The sequence below is a fragment of the Chinchilla lanigera genome, unplaced genomic scaffold (genome assembly GCF_000276665.1).
Source record: "Chinchilla lanigera isolate Chin_1 unplaced genomic scaffold, ChiLan1.0 scaffold00014, whole genome shotgun sequence".
In the NCBI taxonomy this organism is placed as follows: Eukaryota; Metazoa; Chordata; class Mammalia; order Rodentia; family Chinchillidae; genus Chinchilla; species Chinchilla lanigera.
The window spans coordinates 32,869,423-32,890,438 of record NW_004955415.1 but is presented as its reverse complement, the minus strand read 5'-3'; the positions used below and the strand labels follow the sequence as shown (position 1 = coordinate 32,890,438).

Here is a 21,016-nt window from a genome sequence, read left to right as displayed (position 1 = left end):
GCGCGCGCCGGCCTTTGTGGGGATCGGCGCGGCGGTGCCTGCGTGTCCCCGGTGCGTGTGCGCGCGGGTGCTTGGCGCCCTGTTTGTGTAGGTGTCTGGGTGGGAGCCGAGGGGTGCGTGTGCGCGCCGCGCGCGCGTGCGGGGCCCCGGCCCCCCGGAGGAGCGGTGTCAGGGGGCTGGCACCCGCGAGAGGCTGCGCTGGGGGCTGTTTTCTCTGGAAAGCCGCGGCGCGGGGGTAGGGAGGGTGCTGTCTGGGTGTCGGGGATGGGGCACTTCGTACGTAGGTTGCAGCCGGGCGGCAGCCTCTGCGCGCGGTGCTCGCTCGGCGCGAGCTGCTGTTGGGTCCGATCCGCCAGGATCCGGGCTGGGAGGGCGAGCCTTCCCCCTGCCCTAGGCGTGCGTTCGGTGGGTTCTGCTGTCATCGTTCCATGTGAGGGTCCTGGGACAGAAGTCCAGGCCCGAAGTGTGTGTGTTGGGAGGTTGCAGTGTTCGCTCAGCCACAGTCAGAAAAATGCCCTCTGAAGGCATCGCCCCGGTGCGCCCCAGCACCCATCCGGAGGGGCGCCCCGCCCGCCCACACGCAGTCCCCCAGACGCACACCCTGGTTCCCACTCCCCAGACTAGGTCAGCGCGCAGCCGTCCCCGCCTGGCATCGCTCTCTGCCTTCTGGTCCCTTCCCCCAGGCTCCCTCCTCCCCGGGGCACCCCCAGCCTTGGCACCGCGTAGGCGTCCCTGCCCCTCCCCCCGCACCCCTGCTCGAGGCAGAGCCCCCTCCTCGGGGACCGCGCGGTCCATGCCCACAGCAGACATGTGGCGGCTGGGGGGCGGGGGAGGGGCTCAAGATGGCCGCCAAGATGGCTGGGCCTGGCTTTCTCTGTCTGCCTCCCCTCTCCCTGCCCACCCTGCCGCTGTGGTGCGGTGGAGCACCGCGACAGGGAGTTGCATGGCGTGGGGACAGGTATGAGGACACCTGAGGGCGATGTCTGTTTGGGTATGGTGACCTCCAGCACTGCTTGCGGAGAGGCCGCTGCTGTCTGCTGTTCTCCCCAGCACCCAAGGGCACAGGCAGAGCCGGTAACTTGACCCCAGACCCAGCTCCTCACCCCGCAATGAAGCCTGGCACCTGTTCTGCAGGGCCTGGTGCTCCAGTGGATCCTTGAGGCGTCAGGGTGTTTTGTGGAGGGTCCGCATCTCTCACCCGCTTCTGCATCTGTCCCATGGCCAGGGGCCAGGTACACCTTGGGGACCTGGGTCAGGTTCCAGCTTTGTGGTTGGTGGTGCTGGGTGGGGGCAGGTGACGTCTCCTTCCTTCCCACACCCTTCCCAATAATGGTGAATTTATTACTTAAAAGTAGGATGAAAACAGGGAGAATAAGAGAAGGAATACAACCTTCATTATCATATCGAGAAAATTATCCGTGATTTTCCTAACTAGCAATTTGCCTGCCACGCTGTTCAGAACTGACTTGCCCATTAATTACAGAGATGAAAAATCATCTGCAAAGCGGAAAAAGGAACTAATTCCATGGCTGGCGGCGATGCACCGTGCACGGAGCCACATATGTGTGTGTGCGCGCGCGCACTCACGTGTAAGTGGCGCCTCTCTCTCTGCTCCCACCCGCTGCACGGGGCCTGTCCTCTCTCCCTCCACAGGGCGCCTGCCCCACTCTTGAGGTCTGGTGTACCCCAGAGTACCCCAGGATCACCCTGCCATGCGTAGCCCTTGGGTGTGGGCAGGGCAGGGAGCTGGGGACCAGAACACCTGGGCCGCGGAGCCAGCAGGGAGGAGGGGAAGGCGGGAGACTGGAAGCCAGGCTTCTATTCCCAGCCTGCCCAGGGGACCCCTGCTCCCGGGCAACCCAGGGGGAGCCAGCAGGCACGTGGGGGAGGGCCCGGCTGGGTCCCTTTGCATCCAGCGGCTGGCCCGGGGTGCTGCACCTGCGAGCTGGCTGCATCTCCCAACTCAGGGCAGCTGTGTCCTCTGCACCCCAACAGGCTGGCAGCAGAGCAAGTGGCTCTCAATCCCTAGCGTGCGTCGGCCAGAACTGTACCCCGAGAAAGGAGCAGAAGGAGCGGGAGCCCCCTTCAGTCCCCGCTGCCGGCCGCAGCACTGGGAGCTCCCTGTCTCTCGTCCGGCCATCTGCCGCCTCAGCCAGACCCGCAGCCGAGGACAGGGGAGGCTCTGGGTTTCCGTGTGGGCTATGCTCACAGATCCAGTTTCCAGACTCCAGACACCGCCCCTCCTCCAGCCCCTTGGAGGGCAGCAGGGAGCGCCAGGGTGGGGTTCCCCGTGACCCTGGAGGTCCCCTGCTACTGAGTGCACAGTGGGGCCCTGGGCCAGGGTGGGGGCTCTGTAGAGAAGGTATTCTGCTGTCCCAGGAGCTGGTCCTGCCTCTTCCTGTCTGTGTGTCCCTGTGTACCTGTCTGATGCTGGTGAATGACTGGCACTGTGACCCTATCTGACACGCTTGTGGCCGGGGGTCTACTGGGCTCAGAGCTCTAGTTCCCTGTGTGCTGATTCTGGGGGCAGTTTGCAGAAGGGGCTGCAGTGTGGCTGTGCTGACCAGATACACAGCTGTGTGCAGACCAGGTGGGGCAGTAGGTGTGGACGCAGGTGCATTCTGTGCGTGCCTCTCCCCGCAGTCTGCAGACCTTTAGCAGCCATCACAATGGGGACCCTGTCCACAGCCTGACCCTGTGGAGCTGAAATCTAGCAACAGCCATTTCCCCGGGGGCTTCTGTCTCTGGGGCTGGGGAGAAGCCACTGAAGTCCCAGCTGGGTAGGGGACCCCAGGCTGGGAATGCAGCAGCCTCCATGTCCCAGCACTTGTTCAGTCCAGAGAGCTAAGACTGGCCCCAGGGCCTTTTCACCCACCATTCCTCCCACCCAGGTCCTCTGCATGGCTCCTGCTCCCACGCACCCTCCAACCATACCTCTGCAGGGACTTCTACCCAGTGTCCCCTGTTTGGAACCAGCTTCCTGCCCGCCTAGCTTCCCTGGAGGTGCCACTTCCTCACTCGCTGTCACTTCCTAATGTGTTATGCCTGTTTGTTTACTGTCTGTCTTCCTGACTCGGATCCAACTGCTCCAGGATGTTGTCGAATTTGGCTGTCAGACAATCCCAGGTGCCTGAAAGTTCTAGCTAATGCACAGATTCAGAGATCTCACCTGAATGAATGTGAGGGGGCTCTCCTAAGGATTGACAACACACCCCCTGGGACACGCCTTCCACCTGGCCCCCTTGTGAGGAGCATGGGCTGCTGACCAGGGCCCTGACCAGGCCAGCTACATCACTGTCCTCCAACACGCGCCTGTGCGGACTTGCAGGTGGCTTCTAGGTGCCCATGGGTGCCGTCTCCTGGGGCTCAGTCCCAGCCAGGAAGGGAACTCGGGTCTCCCTGCCCCTTTGTCCCTGGGGGATGGCTCCAGCCTATCTTGTGGATAGGAGCCCCACCGTTGCTTAGAGCTGCCCCAGCCCTGGCGACCTGGACAAGCAGACCCCTCTAACATCGCCCACCTCCCACACCAAAACCAGGGGAAGATAAAAATTGAGTAAATCAATACGGAGTCTAAAAATAGCTCTGCCCCTTCCTCAGAGGCTAAAAATACCTGAGAGTCACTCACCAGGCGAGCCAGGAAGCTGGGGGGCTTCTCTGGATCCCTCACATTGGGGACACGGTCTTGCGTGGTACAGGGTGCTCAGTGCATCCCTGCCCTCCGATTGTAACCCCTGAAACCGCCTCAGACCTCAGGGAACATCCCGGGTGGGGGCAGACTCACTCTGTGGAGTGGAGGTGGGCAAACTTCTGCAGCACTAGATGCTCATTTTTCTGGGCTGTGTGGCCACTTCAGGGCTGTATTGTGTTTCTTCTGTTTACAACTATTTGGGGAGGAGCAGGTGAGAGAGGGTCTCACCATATAGTGCAGGCTGACCTTGAACTCGCCATGTAGCCCATTTGGCCTCAAACTTGCATCGATCCTCCTGCCTCAGCCTCCTGAGTGCTGAGATTAAAGCCATGTGCCATGCCAGGCCTCACAACTCTTTACAAATGTGAAAAAGCTAGTGTGGTGCTAGGCTTGGGGGTAGACACCTTCATCCTAGCACCGTGGAAGGCTGAAGCAGGAGTATCACAAATTCGAGCCCAGCCTAGGCAGTTAGCAACTTAGCAAAAGTCTATCTCAAAATAAAAAATAAAAGCAGGGCGGATACTGGCTGTGGGGGCGCATGCCTGTAATGCCAGCACTCAGGAGGCTGAGGCAAGAGGATCACCAAAAGTTTGAGGCCAGTCTGGCTACATAGTGAGTTCAAGGCCAGCCTGAACCCTGGTGAGACCCTGTCTTAAAAAAAGAGGGGGAGGGCTAGGATGTAGCTCAGTGCAAAGGCCTTGGGGCTTAGTGCTCAGTACTAAAAGAAAGGCAGGGGGGAGAAAAGTAAGCCATTTTTAGCTCATTGCTGGACAGACAGACCATAGTATGGAGCTGGTCACTGAGCGCCCCCCAGTGGCCCTGGTGGGGAAGGTTGGGGCCCTGTGGATTTCTGTTTTGGGAGCGCCCAGCTGAGAGCATTTGTGTACTTAGGAGGGTGAGTGTGACCCCTGGTCATCATCCCTGCTCTCGCTCTCTCCCCCTTGTCCCTGAGCTCCTGGCTCCCCAGACACATGCGTGGCGAGCCCCAGGGCCTTTGCACGGTGTACAGCAACCTCCCTCCAGGCTTGTAGACACCACATCTGTCTGCCTCCTCACCCCTTCTCCAACCATTTGGCTTCCCCAGGGCTCTTTGCACCCGGTTTCCAAATTCTGGGCATGTGGTAGGGGCTCCAGAAGCAGGCACGGAGCCACCTGAGGCAGTGGTGGTCGTGGTAGTGGTGCTGGTGGTTTTTGTGGGTTTTGTGGTGCTGGGCATGGAACCCACGACCTCCTGCATGCCCTGCAAACACTCACCACTAAGCCGCACCCCAGCCCCTCACTGAATATTATTTGTGAGCCCCAAGCCACGCTGTGAGGCTCACTTCTGCAAGTGCTGCGGACATTGCTGGCCCCAGGAGGACCTGAGGGGCACATGCCCCCTGCCCAGCGCCCTGGTTCTCTGCCCTGCTGGATCTCGAGCAGGAGGCTCAGGGTGCACGGGGACGCTTTGGGGTGGACACAGACCGCACAGGCTGCCAGGGCATCTGCTCACACAGTAGGGAGGCAGCCAGCAAGCGCAGGTGTCGAGGGCTTCCTGGAGGAGCCGGGCTGGGGGCGCCCTGGGGTCAGCAGGAGGGCCAGGGCTAGAGGGGCGAGGAGAGACAGTTCAGGACCGAGTGCAGGGCGGGGCTGGCCAACCTGGGCAACTATGGCTGTGTCTCAGTGGCCTGGCATCCGCCGGCCCCGTGGAGGGTCAGTGCCCCGTGCCGGGCCAGACGCAGCCGGCTCTGTGGGCCATGGGACGCAGTGCAGCGCCCGCTCTGTGGCTCTGGAGCAGAGGTGGCGTGGAGAACGGAGGAGAGTTAGGAAGGGGGAGCGGGCTGTGCTGCCGGCAGTGCCCCCCCAGCCTAGTCTCCGAACCTCCTCTGCTCAGAGGCCCCAGCACGTTCTGCCTCAGGGCCCTTGTGCGAGCTCTCCCGGCCTGGGATGCCCCTTCCCTGGGTACCCCGACGGCTCCTTCCCAAGACCTGGGTTCAGAAGCTGCCTGCCGTCGCACCCCCGAGCCGTCTGCAGCAGCACCTGTGCACGCCCCGTCTCTGGGCCTGAGTGTGGCTTCCTGCATGGCACTCGTGGCCGGCTGTGACCTCCGTGACTGTCCCCAGTGTGCGGTGGCATTTGGGGTCTGTTTCATCTTGACTCACTGTCCCTTGGGCAGCCTTAGGCATTTAACCACTGAACCCAGAGTCTAACTAGAGGAGCAGAACAGGGGGCCCGGTGTGTCTGCAGGGTGACGCGCAGGTGCCAGTGCAGGAACGTGCCGGACCATGCAGGAGGCAGGAGTAGGGGCCTGGAACTTTGTGCCGGAGCTCTGAGGGTGGAGGGCCGAGCAGGGACGATGACGGAGGCAGGCAGGAGAAGACCTGAGAAGCCATATGCGGGCACAGAGGCAATAGGGAGCCACAGAGAGTTGCAGGCAGGGAGGGGCATAACTGGGTTTTCATTTTGCAAAGATCAGCCAGGCCTCAGGGTAGAGACTGGATGGGGCAGAGGTGGCAGGCAGATGGGGGATACCAGCAGCGTGGCGTCAGGGGAAAGGGGTGCTTTAAACAGGCCCCGCCTCCCTGCATCCCAGGGATACCTGGTGGCCAAGGGGACCTCTCAGAATTTCCTTGCTGAACAGTCATCCATCACTTCCTCCTCGCCCGGGCACTGTGCTGGGCAGTGAGGATGCAGCCACAGACAAGATGTACACAGCCCCTGCTCTGCAGGGCCAACACGGTGGGAGAGCCTGCACATACTTAGAGTGAGTACTGTATGGACCACAGAGATAGGACGAAGGAGAGCTGGGACTACATGTTGAGTACTGGAGTCCACAGGACCACCCTGAGCAGGGGACATCTGTGTAAAGACCAGGAGATGGGGAAGAGATCGGCATGTGCAAAGGTCCTGGGGCAGGGCAGGGCAGGGCAGGGCCTTGGACAACCCCCTGCTCAGGGCCTTTGGGGTTCTGAGCACAAGGAACTGATTGGCTGCTCGCAAGCGCTGTCTGCCAGCTGTGGGAGGAACAGACTGTGGAGACAGAGAACAGGAGCTGGGGGATGGGGAGGAGGTAGTGCGCTGTCCGGAGGGGAGGTGATGGGGTGAGAGCAGAGAGGGCACAGGGGAGAGAGTGGAGCCACAGAACCGAAGCGCCATCAGGTGAGGGAGTGCCGGGCTTCCTGGCGGCTGCCTGGGTTTGGAGCAGAGAGGGGGTGGCCGCTCCAGGAGGTGGCATCGTGGCGCGAGGCCCCCAGAGCCCCCCCAGACACTCAGTCTCCCACCCACTCAGACAGGTTTCCATGGCAACTGCGGGCTGGGGCAGGCTTGGCCCCCCTCTCCTCTTGCAGCCGGCTCCTCCTGTCACCTCCCGTCCCCATCCCAGGGCATGTGAGGACAGACCCTGCCTGCCGCACCCACCTCCACCCGAGACGCACTGGGAGGCAGCTGCAGACCTGAAGGCAGGTGTGGGGCGGAGGTTGCCTGAGACCCCCTGAGGCGTCACCTGGGGACACCTGGCCTCGGCTTGGTGAGTCTGCAGCCTGTCACCAGGCCTGGCCTCGGGGACCCCCCTAGCTGGTGTCACCTTCCCCCACTGTAAGGTGAGGGTGCAGGTGCCCCCCAGAAGCTGTGCAGAGGGCACAGGAGGTGGTGTGGAACAGATGGGGCGTCGGCCGCTGCGCCTAGGCCAGGGCAGCTGTGGCTATAGGAAGTCAATGCCCAGGTGCTGGGACCGGAAACACGGGGTTAGGGTGTGGTCGGGCTGGTTCCCTCTCAGAAACCCTGGCCCCTGGTTTCTGGCTGCCTGTGGCATGGCTTGGCTTCTAGAGGCAATGCCTAGACTCTGCCAGCATCTTCACATGGGCTGTTCCTGGGGGACATGACTGTCCCCAGGCCCCCAGTCCTGCTGGAGTAGGGCCCACATGAGTGACTTTGTTTTAGCCTGGTTACCTGTCAAAAGACTATCTTCAACCCAGATGTGGGAGCACACACCTCTCATCCCGGCACTCTGGGAGGCTGAGGCAGGAGGATCACAAGTTCAAGTCCAGCCTGGGCAATGAATATATAAGTGACTTAGCGCCGGGCGTGGTGGCACACGCCTGTAATCCCAGCACTTGGGAGGCTGAGGCAGGAGGATTTTTGTGAGTTTGAGACCAGCCTGGGCTACAAAGTGAACTCAAGGCCAGCCTGAACTGCATAGGAAGACCCCGTCTCAAAAAGACAACCCCCCCCCAAAAAAAATATGTGACTTAGTGAGACCTGATCTCAAAATAAGAGAACATTTCTTATTTTTATTTTTATTTTATTTTATTTTGGTACCAGGAATGAAACTTAGGACCTCATGCTTGCCAAGCAGGTGCTTGCACCACTGAGCTATATCCCTAGGACCAAAAGGACATTTTTTAAAAGGGCTGGGGGTGTGGCTCAGTACAGAGCCCCTGGTTTTAGTCCCCAGTATTGGAACAAAAAAAAGTTTATCTCCAAATATGGTCACAGGATCTGAGATCCTGGCAGAGGGGGCTATCTTCTGGGGGAAAACAATTCAGTCTATAACACCACCTGGGCTCAGATGGTTAGATCCCCCGCCCAGCAGTACCTAGCTGTACCACCCTGCCTCAGTGGTCCCAGGTAAGCAGGCTGAACCCCAGGGCATAATTAAGAGGGGACAGGAATACACTGCAGGCCTCCCAAGCCCTTACCTCAGCCCTGAGCTGGGGCTGGGCCCTGGGATCCCCAGAGCTTCCTGCAGGAGGTGCCTTGGGGAGAGGGTTTCAGGCTCGGCCCCCAGGTCACTCCTCATCCTTGGCTAGCGCCTGGGGACCTACTGTGTGTCTGAGCCCCAGGGGATGGCGGTTGGGGAAACTGTCCCAGCTAGGAGATTCTAAGCTGCTAGGGTGGAAAGGTGCAGGGCATGTGGTACGCACCTGTCCACCCAGTGCTCAGGAGGCCAAGGCAGGACGATTGCTGCGAGTTTGAGGCCAGTTGGGACTATATAGCTAGACCTGTTAAAAAAAAAAAGGGGAGGGAGGACAATCTCCTTGTGTGCAAATGAAACAAAGGGCTGGGATGTGACCCATGGTGTTGGGGACCAAACCACTTCCCCAGCATCCTATATATTAAAGCCCCAGTTCCCAGGGAGACCCTGGTTGGAGTTGAGGTCTCTAAGTCATTTGGGTGGTGGTTAAGATACCTGTGAGGATGGGGGTCCTTATGAAAAGAGGGTGAGACAGGGATGGTCCTTTCCACCCAGAGGCCACGTGGGGACACAGCACAGGCGCCATCCCCATGCCGGGAAGGGAGCTCTAGGCAGACACCAAATTGGCCGCCACCTTGAGTGTGAATTCTTGGCCTCTGCCATCATGAAAAAGCAGATTTCTTTGTCGAAGCCACCCTGGCCATGGTACAGTTGTCCCTTGGTGAACACCAGGGACGGTCCAGGTCTCCGCTGCAGACAGCAGACTCCACTGGTACCCAAGTCTTGTTAAGAAAACAGTGCACACCCTCCCAGGGTCCTCTCCGAGGGCTGAGCCTGCGATGTGGAAATGCTATGAACGCAGTGGGTCCACGGCGGTGTTTGGGGAACTGTGATAGGAAAGAAAGTCGATCCCTGTTCAGTACAGCTGCGATTGTTTTATTTTATTTTATTTTATTTTTTCAGTGCTACTGTACTAGGGACGGAATCCAGGGCCTTCGCACTGAGCTACATCCTGGCCCTTTTTTTAAACTTATTTTGAGACAAGGTCCCGAAGTTGCCCAAATTGGGCTTGAACTTGAGATCCTCCTGCCTTAGCCTCCCAGAGTGCTGGAATGACAGGCGTGCGCCCACGTGCCGCTGGTGGACGTTTCCCCCATGAATATGCTCCATCAGGGTCGGCAGAATCTGTGGGTAAGAGGGCCAACCACACCAGGTGTGGCAGCCTGAGCTGCTAGCCCAGGTAGAGACCGGGTGACAGGGACCCTTGGCCCTTGCTGTGTTCCAGGTGTGGCCTCAGGTGTCACGCACGAATCCATCCTGCCCTGCAGCCCCCCATGTGCAGGGTCCCCTTTTACTGAGGAAACGGGGAAACGAGAGATCAGGGCTGGGGTAGGGTCCGAGGGCAGGCGAGGGCATGGGAGCATCTCAGTGGGACCGGTTGGAGCTGAGACCTGAGGGACCCAGAGATGGGGGATGCGAGGCCACCTGGTGGGGCCGGTGAGGCTGGAGGAGACCTGTGACGGTGCAGGTGGGGATGGGCACGAGCAAGGCTTCGACTCAGAAGGTGGCCTTTAGGAAGATCCTGCTGACCGGAGCACGGTATGCACACCTGTCATCCCAGCTGTTCTGGAGGCTGAGGCAGGAGGATCGAAAGTTCAAGCCCAACTGGGAATTTAGTAAGAACCTGTTAGAAAATAAAATTTTAAAGGGGTTGGAGGTATAGCGCTATGGTGAACACTTGGCTAGGCCCTGGGTTCCATGCCTAGCACCACAAAGAGAAAGAGAAAGAAAGAAGGAAAGAAAAGCCCAGCCAGCCAAATACTGTACAATCTCACTGAAACGCAGAAAGGGTCAAAAGCAGGGCAGCAGAGAGTAGAGCGGGGTCCCCAGGGCTGGTGGGAGCCAGGGCAGGAGTAATGTGGCTAGGAGGTGCAGACTAGTCTCAGCTCCTTGGAGGTTCAGGCAGGAGGTTTCTTTTTTTTTTTTTTTTGGTTGTTCTTTTTTTGTTGTTGTTGTTGTTTTTTCCGGGTACGGGGAATCGAACTCACAACCTTGCACTTGCCAGGCAGGCGCTGTGCCGCTGAGCTAAATCCCCAGCCCCTAGGCGGGAGTTTTCTGAGCCCCAGAGTACAAGGGCAGCTTGGGCAACTTAGCCTTGCCCTTGACCCCTGAAAGATTAATAATGAATTAATTTGAAACGCCAGGTGGGAAAAGGACCTCCTCGTAGACACAACCCAAGTGTCCCACGGCCTGAGTGGATAAACAGGAGGCGCGCATTCACTTGGCAGAAGGGTGTCCAGCCAGGAAAGGAGTGGTAAGCTCCGACGAGCTGCACCCCATGGGCCTGGAAACGTGCTGGCCCGAGCACAGGAGTCTGTTTATAGGAAATGACGGGAACAGGCCGATCTGTGGATCTGGGGGCGCTGTCACCGCTATGGGACAGGGCTCTGTCCTCGTTGCTCAAAGTGCCTGGGAGGCTGCGGCTCAGTGGTGAGCACTGGCCTGATAGGCACAAGCCTTTGCTTCATCCCCAGTGGCGCCAAATAGTCAACAGATAAAACTGTTTCAGAAATAGGCAGTGGTGACCGCTGTATGCGTTGAGAATGGAATTAGCATTACTCAATTGTAGGTTCCAAAGTAGTTAAGACGGCCCCGTGATCAGTGCCACTAAACTGCACACTTAAAAGTGATTTTGGAGCTAGGTGTGGTAGCTCACACCTGTCAACTCAGCGGCTGGGGAGGCTGAGGCAGGAGAATTGCATGCTCATGGCCAACCTTGGCTACATAGTGAGATTCTGCGCACCCCCCAAAACCCAGTAAAATCGAGTGATTTAGGGGCTGAAGGTGCAGCTCAGTGGTAGAGCATGTGCCTAACATGGGGACCCCTGGGTTCCATCCCTAGCACAAAAATTTCTTAAAAACAAGTTTCAATAGTTAATAAAAGTATCTCATAATTTTAGGTGACCAAGGAGTCTCACTATATAGTTCAGGCTAGCCTGCAACTTACTATGTAGCCCAGATTGGCCTCAATCCTCCTGCCTCAGCCTCCCAAGTGCTGAGGTTATAGGCACGCACCACCATACCCAGCTACCATGTCAAAAATTTTAAAAACACAAAGATTCTGAGTGCTGGGGTTCTGGGGAAGAAGGGTGGAAGGGCAGCTGGAAATGGCCAGTGCCCGTGACTGGAGCAGTGGCCTTGAGGACAGCTGCCAGGGTGTTCTGGCAGCGTAGACAGAACCAAGACTCCTGCCCTGCATTGAGGGGTGGGGAGAGACGAGCCACAGCCAGGTGTGGTGGCCCACACCTGTCCCCTGCACACTGGGAGGCTGAGTGAGGAGGGCTGCAAATTTTGTGTGCAGCCCGGGCCACCTTGTCTTCAAAAAAATTTTTTTTTGTATTTTTGAGACAGGGTCTCACTATGCAGTTCAGGCTGGCCTCAAGCTCACTTTGTAGCCCAAGCTGGTCTCAAACTCACAAGGATCCTCCTGCCTCAGCCTCCCGAGTGCTGGGATTGCAGGCGTGAGCCACCACGCCTGGCCCTTGAAATAATTTAAAAAGGGCTGGGGTGCAGCTCGGTGTGAAGGCCCTGGGTTCAGCCCCCAGCTCTGAGCAAAACAAAGGGATAGCCGAGGGTTTTGACTCCCAGGTTTGGGGAGGGTTTGCTTTGATGGGGGGATCAAGGATCCTGGAGACCCCGCAGAGGCATGGGTGGCAGGGGGAGGGGGGCCAGTGTGGAAGGACATACACTGCGGATGGGGTCAGAGACACGAAGCTGGTGGGGAAGGCGTTGTGAGGTGCAGCGCTGGAGGAAGGGGGACTCCTGGGCCCGAGGGAGGCCCCACCTGCTGTGCTAACCTCACATAGCCCAGCAGATAGTCTGCCCCAGCAGCTCGGCCGGGAGACGACACCATGGGCCCCTGGCAGCACTAGGGTGTGGACCTGCACAAGGCAGGGCCCCAAGCCAGGCCTTCCGCTTCACATCTTCCTGCCTCAGTGCCTGGAGCGCTGGCGGGGTTGGCCAGGGCAGGCCGCCGGGACCCAGGGGCAGCGGAGCCTTGAGAAGATGGAGTGTGGCTGAGACGCAGCCCCGGTGTAAACCCTGTCAGATAAGCGGCCTGCGGATGTCCAGCACGCACCCCAGGTGACCATTCCGGCCCACGTGAAGGGGATAAAGGCCTGGAGTGCTGCCTGGCCTCTTCCGTCTTTAGCCTTAGAGGTCCTTTTGGCCTAGCAGGAAAAACGGAGCCTGTAAAAATGGAAATGTAATTCCTGAGACATGGATGGTAGCACACACCTGCCATCCCAGTGCTCAGCAGGCTGAGGCAGGAGGATCGCTGTGAGTTCAAGACTGGCCTGAACTACGTAGTGAGACGCTGTCTCAAAAAACCACAGAAAGGGCAAAGGGCTGAGGTAAACTTGGATCCTGTATAAGGGACCCTGGGACTCTGGGAGGCCAAGGGAACTTGGGGTAAGGGCAAAAGAGGGCACAGAGGGGCTGGAATGCAGCCTTCTATCCCAGCCCCAGCCCGGCCAGAGAAGAGGGAAGAGGAGCCGGCAAGCCAGGCAGCACCAGATCGCCACCGTGAGGGCCCAGGGAGAAGGGTGGGAAGTGCATTGTGTAGTCCTCAGATCCACACGTCAAGCGCGTGTTGGAGCGGACGGCATCTGGGTGGGGTGAGGTGGTGACCTGGGCTACGTGGTACTGCTGGGGCCCGGACGTGGGCGGTACGTGAGCCACGGTGGACGCAGAGCCCATGGACTTGCAGACATCACTCACAGAGGAGACCACAGAGGTTAAGAATTGTGGACTTTGAAATGTGAGACTTGTTCAACAAATAATTTATTACAGTATATCTGGCCTGTTCAAAATGTGGGGATATGATAACAAAATCTGGTGGTCCCTGGGGAAGGGAAATCTGCCTGCCAGAGAACAGTTATATTTGCCCGATAGAGCTGGATATATGGGTAATCTGTGGACAGACACTGCATGCACCAGGGCAAGAGATGTGCAAAGGCCCTGGGGCAGGGCCTGGCAGAGCAGACATGGTGTTGGGGAGTTCAGTGGGCCAACTGGTAGGCTTCAAAGAAACTTTCAATTTTCAGGGTAAAAAGTTGCTGGGGCTGTGTTGAGATTGCAGACGAAAAATAGCAGCTACAGAAAGTTTGATATTGTCAATGTGAGTTACACACCTCTAATCCCAGCACTTGGAAGGCCGAGGCAGGAGGATCACTCTGGGTTCAAGGCTAACCTGAACTACATAGTGAGACCTATCTCAAAAAACAAAATACAGGGCTTGGGATATAGCTCAGTGGCACAGCACCTGCCTGGCAAATGCAAGGTTGAATTCCATTCTGGATACCAAAAAAAAAAAACCCAAAAAAATATTAGTTTGCTGTTGAGACCTAGGGCCTGGCTGGGCTCCTACCCTGGAGGTCCTTCCTGGAGGATGGGGATCTCCAGCCAGTTCCAGGCCAGGCGGATGGTGCCGAGCCAGGGCCGCCCCTGGACGACGCGGTGTGGGTACGGCAGAGGGCTGAGGGCGGGTCGCTGGGCAGGCTGGAGTGTCCATGGGAGCTTAGGCAGCAGCGGAGTGAGAGAAGCAGCCACAGGGGAGGAGGCCGCCAGGAGGGCCAAGCCCTGTGCCTGCGGAGCCACTGCGCCGGGGACAGAGCCAGCGGGCTGGGGATACTGGCAGGCGACCTATGCGACACCCGCTGCCCACGGTTCCGGGACAGCACCCTCCCGCCCTGCCTGCCTGTCTCCACCTCACCCCGAGGGTCCCCTGGAAGGGAAAGGGGACTTGGGCGTCCCTGGTCCCTGATCCTTGGTGCCGGCTGGCCGGGTTCTAATTAGCTGCCAGAGCACCAGCGCCGGGAAGCAGGAGGCTGGGGGCCTGGCCGCCCGCCCCAGCCGGCCGCCTGGGTCCCCCACCCCTGGGACGTGTGTGCGCCACCTCCTGGCCGTGCGAGGAGGCTGGGCGGCAGCACGCGATGTTAGGGTGTAGGTGGACGCTTGGCAGCTGTGCCGTTCTGGCGCGTTCAGGCGGGGAAGGGTGGCCGCCCTTTTGGTCGGAGGTACCTGGCCTGGTGGGGGCCTAGATGGGGGAATGGGGCGGCTCTGGCTGAAAGACTGGGGACTCGGACTTTGGTTGTTGGGCTGCAGGCCAGAGGCCCCGGCCTCTCCCAGGCTCCGGTGATGTCCCCACTACCGCCTCACCCCTGTGTCCTCTCCAGGTTAGTGGGCCAGGCCGCGGTGCCCCCCCCGGCGATGAGGGCCAGGGCTCCTCACACAGGCCACTGAGAGCCGCGCTCGCCCCCGGCCGCCACCATGGCCCGCCTGGCCGCGGTGCTCTGGAGTCTCTGTGTCACTGCCGTGCTGGTCACCTCGGCCACCCAAGGTAGGTGCTGCTGGGTGGGGGTCTGTCCTGAAATCCTCCCTGACCTACCCTAGACCTCTGCTGGCCCGGGCCAGAGCGGTCCCCAGCTTTCCCTGTACCCACACAGCAGGTGAGGCCAGGCCTTTCTGGGGGGCCGATCCTCTTCTTTCCTCTCCTCCCGTCTTTCTCTCTCTCCCTCTCCTTTGCTCTGTGATTACATCTCTGGGGCTCTCACTGGGAGGAAGGCTTAATTAAGGCATGCCCACTGACGTTTATTTAAAAACAACTAATTACCCAGCACAGCCCTGTGCCGGCCGGGGATCCAGCACACGCCACAATTAGTGCCCCGAGCCCGCCCGCCCACCCAGCCGATTACTCAATTACCGTCCCCATGGTGGGCACGGGCGGGGCAAGGGCAGGGCGAGGAGAGAGCCCTGGCAAGGGGCCTGCTGGCCGTGCCCTCACCCAGGAGGTCCTCCCTGTGCCCGCCACCCTGTCACTCCCCTGGCACCCCGTCTGCAGCCCTGTCCTGTGCAGAGACACAAAGGTAGGAGGACATTGTCCAGCCAGGCCCTGGGGCTTTGGTACTGCTGGGGTGACCAGGAACCTGGTGCCGAGTTCTCTCCCTGCCCGGATCTGCCCCGGCCCCAGCTGGGCAGGAGGGGCTGCTCCCACCCCCAGACCCCCGAGCCAGCCCTCCGCCCCCAGCTCTCTGCAGCCGGGAAGACTAAAATTAGCGGGGAAGCAGATGGTGCGAGAGGAGCACATGTCAAACTTTCTCCGTCTGGGACTTAACTCACCCCAAAAAACCCCAAGGGCTTAGCTGCATAACCCCTGGGGACCTCACCAGCATTGGAGGGACCGATCTCCAAAGCGGGGGGTCCTGTCCTCCCTGACCCCCATATGAAGAAATAGTGTTCATAATAGCAAGAAGCAGCATTCAGCGGAGAGTGGTGGTACACGCCTGTCATCCCAGCACTCTGGGAGGCTGAGGCAGAAAAATTGCAGGTTCAAGCCTAGCTGGGCAACTTAGCAAGACTCTGTCTCAAAATTTAAAAAAAAAAAGTCTTTTTTTTAAGGGTCTGGAACCCCTGCAGTGTGACCCTGAGCTGTGGGTATCCCATTTTATATACTGGGGAACTGAGGCGGGGGAGGCTACCCCTACCGGCTGCCCAAACTCAAGCGTGGGTCAGAATCACCCGGTGGCATGGAGCTGTCAGAGGCTCCCGGCCCCACACTCTGATGTGGGGGTCCAGGGCGTCTCCAGGTTACCCTGAGCCTGCCCTGTTGGCCAGGAAGCAGCAAAGCCTGTGGCAGCTTATGGAAAGCACAGGGTGTTCCGCGCTTCCTCTGCTCCTTGGGTGGCACAGTGTGATGCCAGAGGCCCCCAAGCCCTTGCCATACCACACTGGAGCCCCCCGAAGCCAGTATACTCGCAGTCACACGATGGCGGTGAAAGCCTCAGGTCCAGTTCAGCTGGGGCACAGGTGCTAGAGCCGGCTGTGGAAACGCATGGGGCTCGCAGTTGTCTCTTCCCAGTGGGCCCTGGATAGCGCTAACTCTCCCGGCGGTGATGCGTGACAACAGGCTTTCGGCCAGCCAGGGGCACCCATGCCGCCTGGGTGTGGTTGAGCACCATCCCCGAGCCCCACCATGTGTCATGGCAGGGGACTCGTCTGCTGCAGCTGCTGTCACGAAGCACTCCAGACACACACACTGGCCCGGGGTCCTGTAGTCCAGTGTCAGGGTGTCACGGGGTTGGTGCCTTCTGAGGCTTTGTGCTTGGCTTAGGTGTGACCACCTCTGCGTCTGCACACGGTCACTGTGGAACAGGTCTGTGTCCAAATCTCCCTTGCCTTTTTTTTTTTTTTTTTTTTTTGGTGGGGTGGAGGAGCACTGGGGATTGAACCCAAGGCCTCTGCACTGAGCTATGTCTCCAGGCCTTTTTCATTTTATTTTATTTATTTTTTTAATGGTAGCAAAGTTTTGTTAAAGGTAGGGAAAGAAACAGGCTCTGCAGAGTGAGTTTGGATCAAGTAAAAGTAGGAAAAGAAGGACACCCTTCAGCGTGAGTGTGGGCCGCCGGGAAAGAGCAAGCACAGGGGCCCCCTTTTATATTTTTCAATATTCAGGCAGGGTCTTGCCAAGTCTCAGTCTTAGTCCCTTTCTCATCCCTGGGACAAAATACCTGACACCCACAACTTGAACTGGTTCACGGTTTTCATGGGTTTAGTCCATGGTTGACTGACTTCACTGTAGAAGTGGCAGGGTGGAAGATCTGGGCAGAGGACAGCTGCATACAGCGTGGCACCCATGCAGCAGGGAGAGAAGAGAGGAGCCAGGGAGGCAGAGATACCCAGGGCACACCCCACTGGCCAGCTCTTCCAGCCAGGCCCTAGCCCCCAACAGCACACCCAGCTGCTGAGCACAGCAGTGGATGAACCCAGTGAAGAGTACTGTGCCCCAGAATCCAACCACCGTCTGAAAGCTCCACCACTGAGCTTGCCATAGTTTGGGGGAATATTCCAGACCAAACCATAACAGTTGCTAAGTTGCCCAGGCCAATCTTAAAGTTGAAATCCTCTTGCCTCAGCCTCACAGAATGCTGGGGTTTCAGGTGTGTACTTCCACACCCAGCTCAAATCCCCCTTTTAAGGGGCTGGGGATTTAGCTCAGTGGCACAGCGCCAGCCTGGCAAGCGCGAGGTCATGAGTTCAATTCCTGGTACCGAAAAGAAGAAAAGAAAAAAAAACCTAAGGAAATCCCCCTTTTTATACGAGCCCCAGTTATATTGTTTTGGGGTCCACCCCCATGACCTTATTTTAACTTCACTATCACTGTAAAGACCTCATCTTTGCTGGATGTGGTGGCACACACCTGTAATCCAAGAAACTCAGAGGTCTGAGGCAGGAGGATTACAAGTTCAAGGCCAGCCTGAGCAACTTATTGAGACTCTGTTTCAAAGTAAAGTTTTAAGAAGTATTGGGGGTGTGGTTCAGTGGTAGAGCACATGCCTAGTGTGTGCGAGGCCCTGGCTTCTGTCCCCAGCACTGCGAATAGAGTACCTCCAGATACATCACTTCCTGAGGGACTGGGTTAGGACTTCAGCATGTGAACTGGGGGGATACAACTCACTCCATAAAACGGCAATGAAGACAAAGTGGTACGGCCCAGGCCCCCGGACAGACGTGCTCCTTGCCCATCCCCCTTCTTTCTTTCTGCACTGGGGATGGAACCCTGGCCTCCGGCACACCAGGCAAGTGCTCAACCCTGAGCTGCCCCCAGCCGCTTTCTTATTCAGCAGAGCTGAGGGCAAAGGACGGCCGCTTGGGCCAGGTTACCATCCTTACCGCACAGGTGGGCGCATTAAGAGGCCCAAGTATGTCTCCTAGAACACAGCTAAGCTGCAGGTGGTGTCCCCTCGGGGCGGGCTCTGCCCTTCCCAGCTGAGGGTGACACTGTCCCAACCCTTCTGCAGGCCTGAGCCGGGCTGGGCTCCCGTTCGGGCTGATGCGCCGGGAGCTGGCGTGCGAAGGTTACCCCATCGAGCTGCGGTGCCCGGGCAGCGACGTCATCATGGTGGAGAACGCCAACTATGGGCGCACAGATGATAAGATCTGCGATGCTGACCCTTTCCAGATGGAAAACGTGCAGTGCTACCTCCCTGATGCCTTCAAGATCATGTCACAAAGGTGAGCGGCCCCTGGCATCCCGGGTCGTGCGCCCCGTCCGCCCTCCACCTCCCTTTTAGGCACACGATTCCTGTTTCCTGGCAACTACCAGGTGCTGGGCCCCAGGCAGATAACAGATAAAACTCTCAGCCATGTCCCCCACACTGGCCCGTGTCCCCTGCACCGCCCCGGGCCACAGACACGCAGCCTGTCCCTCCTCACCTGCCAAACATTTCCAGAATTTCAATCGAAGTTGGCAGGGGCACATGACAGGGTGAGGGTGTTGTGGGAACAGGAGGAAACAAAACACACAGGACACACAGGTGACAAAAGTGTGTGAGCATGTGAGCGAGCAACTGTGTGCGTCTCAGAATGAGGCTGTCTGAGTGCTTGTGTATTGTGTGTTTTGTTTTCCAGTGCTGGGATGAAAAACCCAAGACTTGCTCATTAAGCTACATCCCCGGCCTTTTTTAGAGACAGGGTCTCGATAATCTCTTAAGTTACCCAGACAGGGCTCAAACTTGTGATCCTCCTGCCTCAGCCTCCCAGAGTGCTGGGATTACAGGTGTGTGTCGCCATACCTGACAATTACATGTTTTCTTTTGTTTTTATCATGCTGGAGATGGAACCCAGGGCAGCACTGAGCTACACTTAGGCCTGCATATGTGTTTAAGTGTGCTTCTGTGAGTGTGACTGTACACATCTGAGCCTGTGTGAATGTGTTTGTGAGTGGCTGTGACTGTGCCTGAGTGTGTGTGTGTCTGGGAGGAGGTCTGTGTGTAAATGTATTTGTGTGCATATGATTTGTGTTACTGTTTCTAGGTGTCTGCACATGTGTGCTCCACCGACTATGTGGTTTTGTTTAGTTTTTGGTCTGCTTGTTTCTTTGCGTGTTTTTGGTTTTTTGAGACAGGTCTCACCATGTAACCCAGAATGGCCTTGAACTCGAACTTTCAGCAGTTCTCCTGCCTCAGCCTCCTGAGTGCTAGGATGATAGGCATGCACCACCATGCCTGGTTGGTTTTGTTTTTTTGAGGCAGGGTCTCACTATGCATTCCAGGCTGGCCTTGAATTCACAGTGATCTTCCTGCCTCAGTTTCCCAAGTGCTGGGAGGACAGGCGTATGCCCTGACACCTAGCTCTTTAGTGCGTGTTTGTAACTGAGTATGCTGGAATGTGGGTCTGCTGTGTGGTAGGTGCGTGTAGGAGTGTGTAGCTCTGTGTCCGATGAGGTGTGGCGGTGTTGGTGTGTGTGCAGCACATGCCAGGCTGAGGCCCCACACATGGGCTCCCTGTACCCACAGTAGTCACCAGGAGCCATCAGCCTGTCCCTCAGATAATGCCAGAGCCTGACCATGGCAGTGTCCACAGCCACTTCTCCCCAGCTGCAGGACCCCCCTCACAGCCCTCTGGCCTACTGCAGTACATCCTGCCCACATGGCCAGCAGGCGCTCGTGAGCCCCCCACTGTGCAGAGCCCTCCATGGCTCCCACCTGCCTTGGGCAGAAGGCCCTGCGTGAGCTGCCTCACCACTGGCCTTACCCCAGCTCCAGCCATGTGCTGTTCCTTACATGGCAGGGCCTCCTCAGAGCCTTGTCCTTGCTTCTCTCTCTCTCCCTTTGATGCTGTTCCCTGAGACCCAAGTGGCTCCTCCATCACTTGTGCCTCTCTGTCCCTAACTGTCCTCTCTGTGGGGCCTCTCTGAACTCTAAAATGGCAGCTGCTTGTTTCCTGACAGTTCTGCCACTGCTGCTCCTGGCCCTGCCTGTTGTCTACATTTCCGTCGGATGCTGAGTCTGGGAATGGTGTTTATTTTATGCCTTCCTTCCCTGGGCCCTTAGTCCCATGGGGACAGAGTTCCATCCCCTGCTGCTGTGTCCTTGGCCAGGGACACAGCAGGCGCTCATGAATATCTGCTGCCCGGGGCAGTGCAGTGTCCACTGCAGGACCTGTAGCACAGGGGGAGAGGGAGGGAGGCTGGGGACAGCTTATAGGGACAGGGCCACCATGCACCCTGGGAGTTTCAGGCAGGGACAGGTGTCCTTGGGTCACTGAGACAGCTGGGCTCGAGCTGCCATTGACCCTGCTGGCGTCAGTCATGCCCTCCTGACACCCCGGCCCCCTCTGCAGAGCGCTGGGACCAGGGCTCAGCTCCTGGGGCCGAGGGAGCGCGATGCTGCCTCCACCCTGCTCCCTGGGTGCCCAACCTTACTGCTCCCCACCACTTCCGCCAGAATCCGGAAGCCCTTTGTGTTAGTTAGGATTGCAGAGAAGCTGCTCTGCTAGAGACACCCAGAATAGTTGACCTAAACTGCGTCAGAGTTGACAAGACTCCTGCGTGGGCCTCCCTCGGGGCTGTCACCCTCCCAAGCCCAGGCCTTTGAAGTCACATGCCACGCCCATCCTCACCTCATTGGCCAGAATTTGGCTGTGTGCATTTCCAGTGCCTGAGGCGGCTGGGATATGAAGTCTCCAGCCTAAGTCCAGTGAGTGGTGGCTTGTTGCTGGTTTGCTTTTCTTTTTTTTGTCTTTTTGAGACAGGGTCTCGCTATGCAGTTCAGGCTGGCCTTGAGCTCACTTTGTAGCCCAGGCTGGTCTCGAACTTG

At 58.2% G+C, this 21,016-nt stretch overlaps 1 protein-coding gene and 1 long non-coding RNA gene across 4 annotated transcripts in view; both read left to right on the top strand.

The window, feature by feature from the left end:
• The first annotated feature begins 1,085 nt into the window (after positions 1–1,085).
• LOC102012424 lies at positions 1,086–4,136 on the top strand. Its single transcript, XR_260333.2, has 3 exons — positions 1,086–1,232; positions 1,484–1,589; positions 1,996–4,136. It is a non-coding gene; the product is annotated as an uncharacterized LOC102012424 (long non-coding RNA).
• A 2,674-nt stretch (positions 4,137–6,810) lies between these two features.
• The window catches only part of Adgrl1 (adhesion G protein-coupled receptor L1), a 34,563-nt gene continuing 20,357 nt past the window's right edge, over positions 6,811–21,016 (top strand). The window contains exons 1-3 of one of the 3 annotated variants that reach the window (XM_013512288.1): positions 6,811–7,193; positions 14,597–14,760; positions 18,218–18,431. In XM_013512288.1, coding sequence (XP_013367742.1) covers positions 14,691–14,760; positions 18,218–18,431 — 284 coding nt within the window. In that variant the 5' untranslated portion in view covers positions 6,811–7,193; positions 14,597–14,690. The remainder of the gene's footprint in view (positions 7,194–14,596; positions 14,761–18,217; positions 18,432–21,016) is intronic. The other 2 variants (XM_005381088.2, XM_005381089.2) reach the window with 2 other exon arrangements.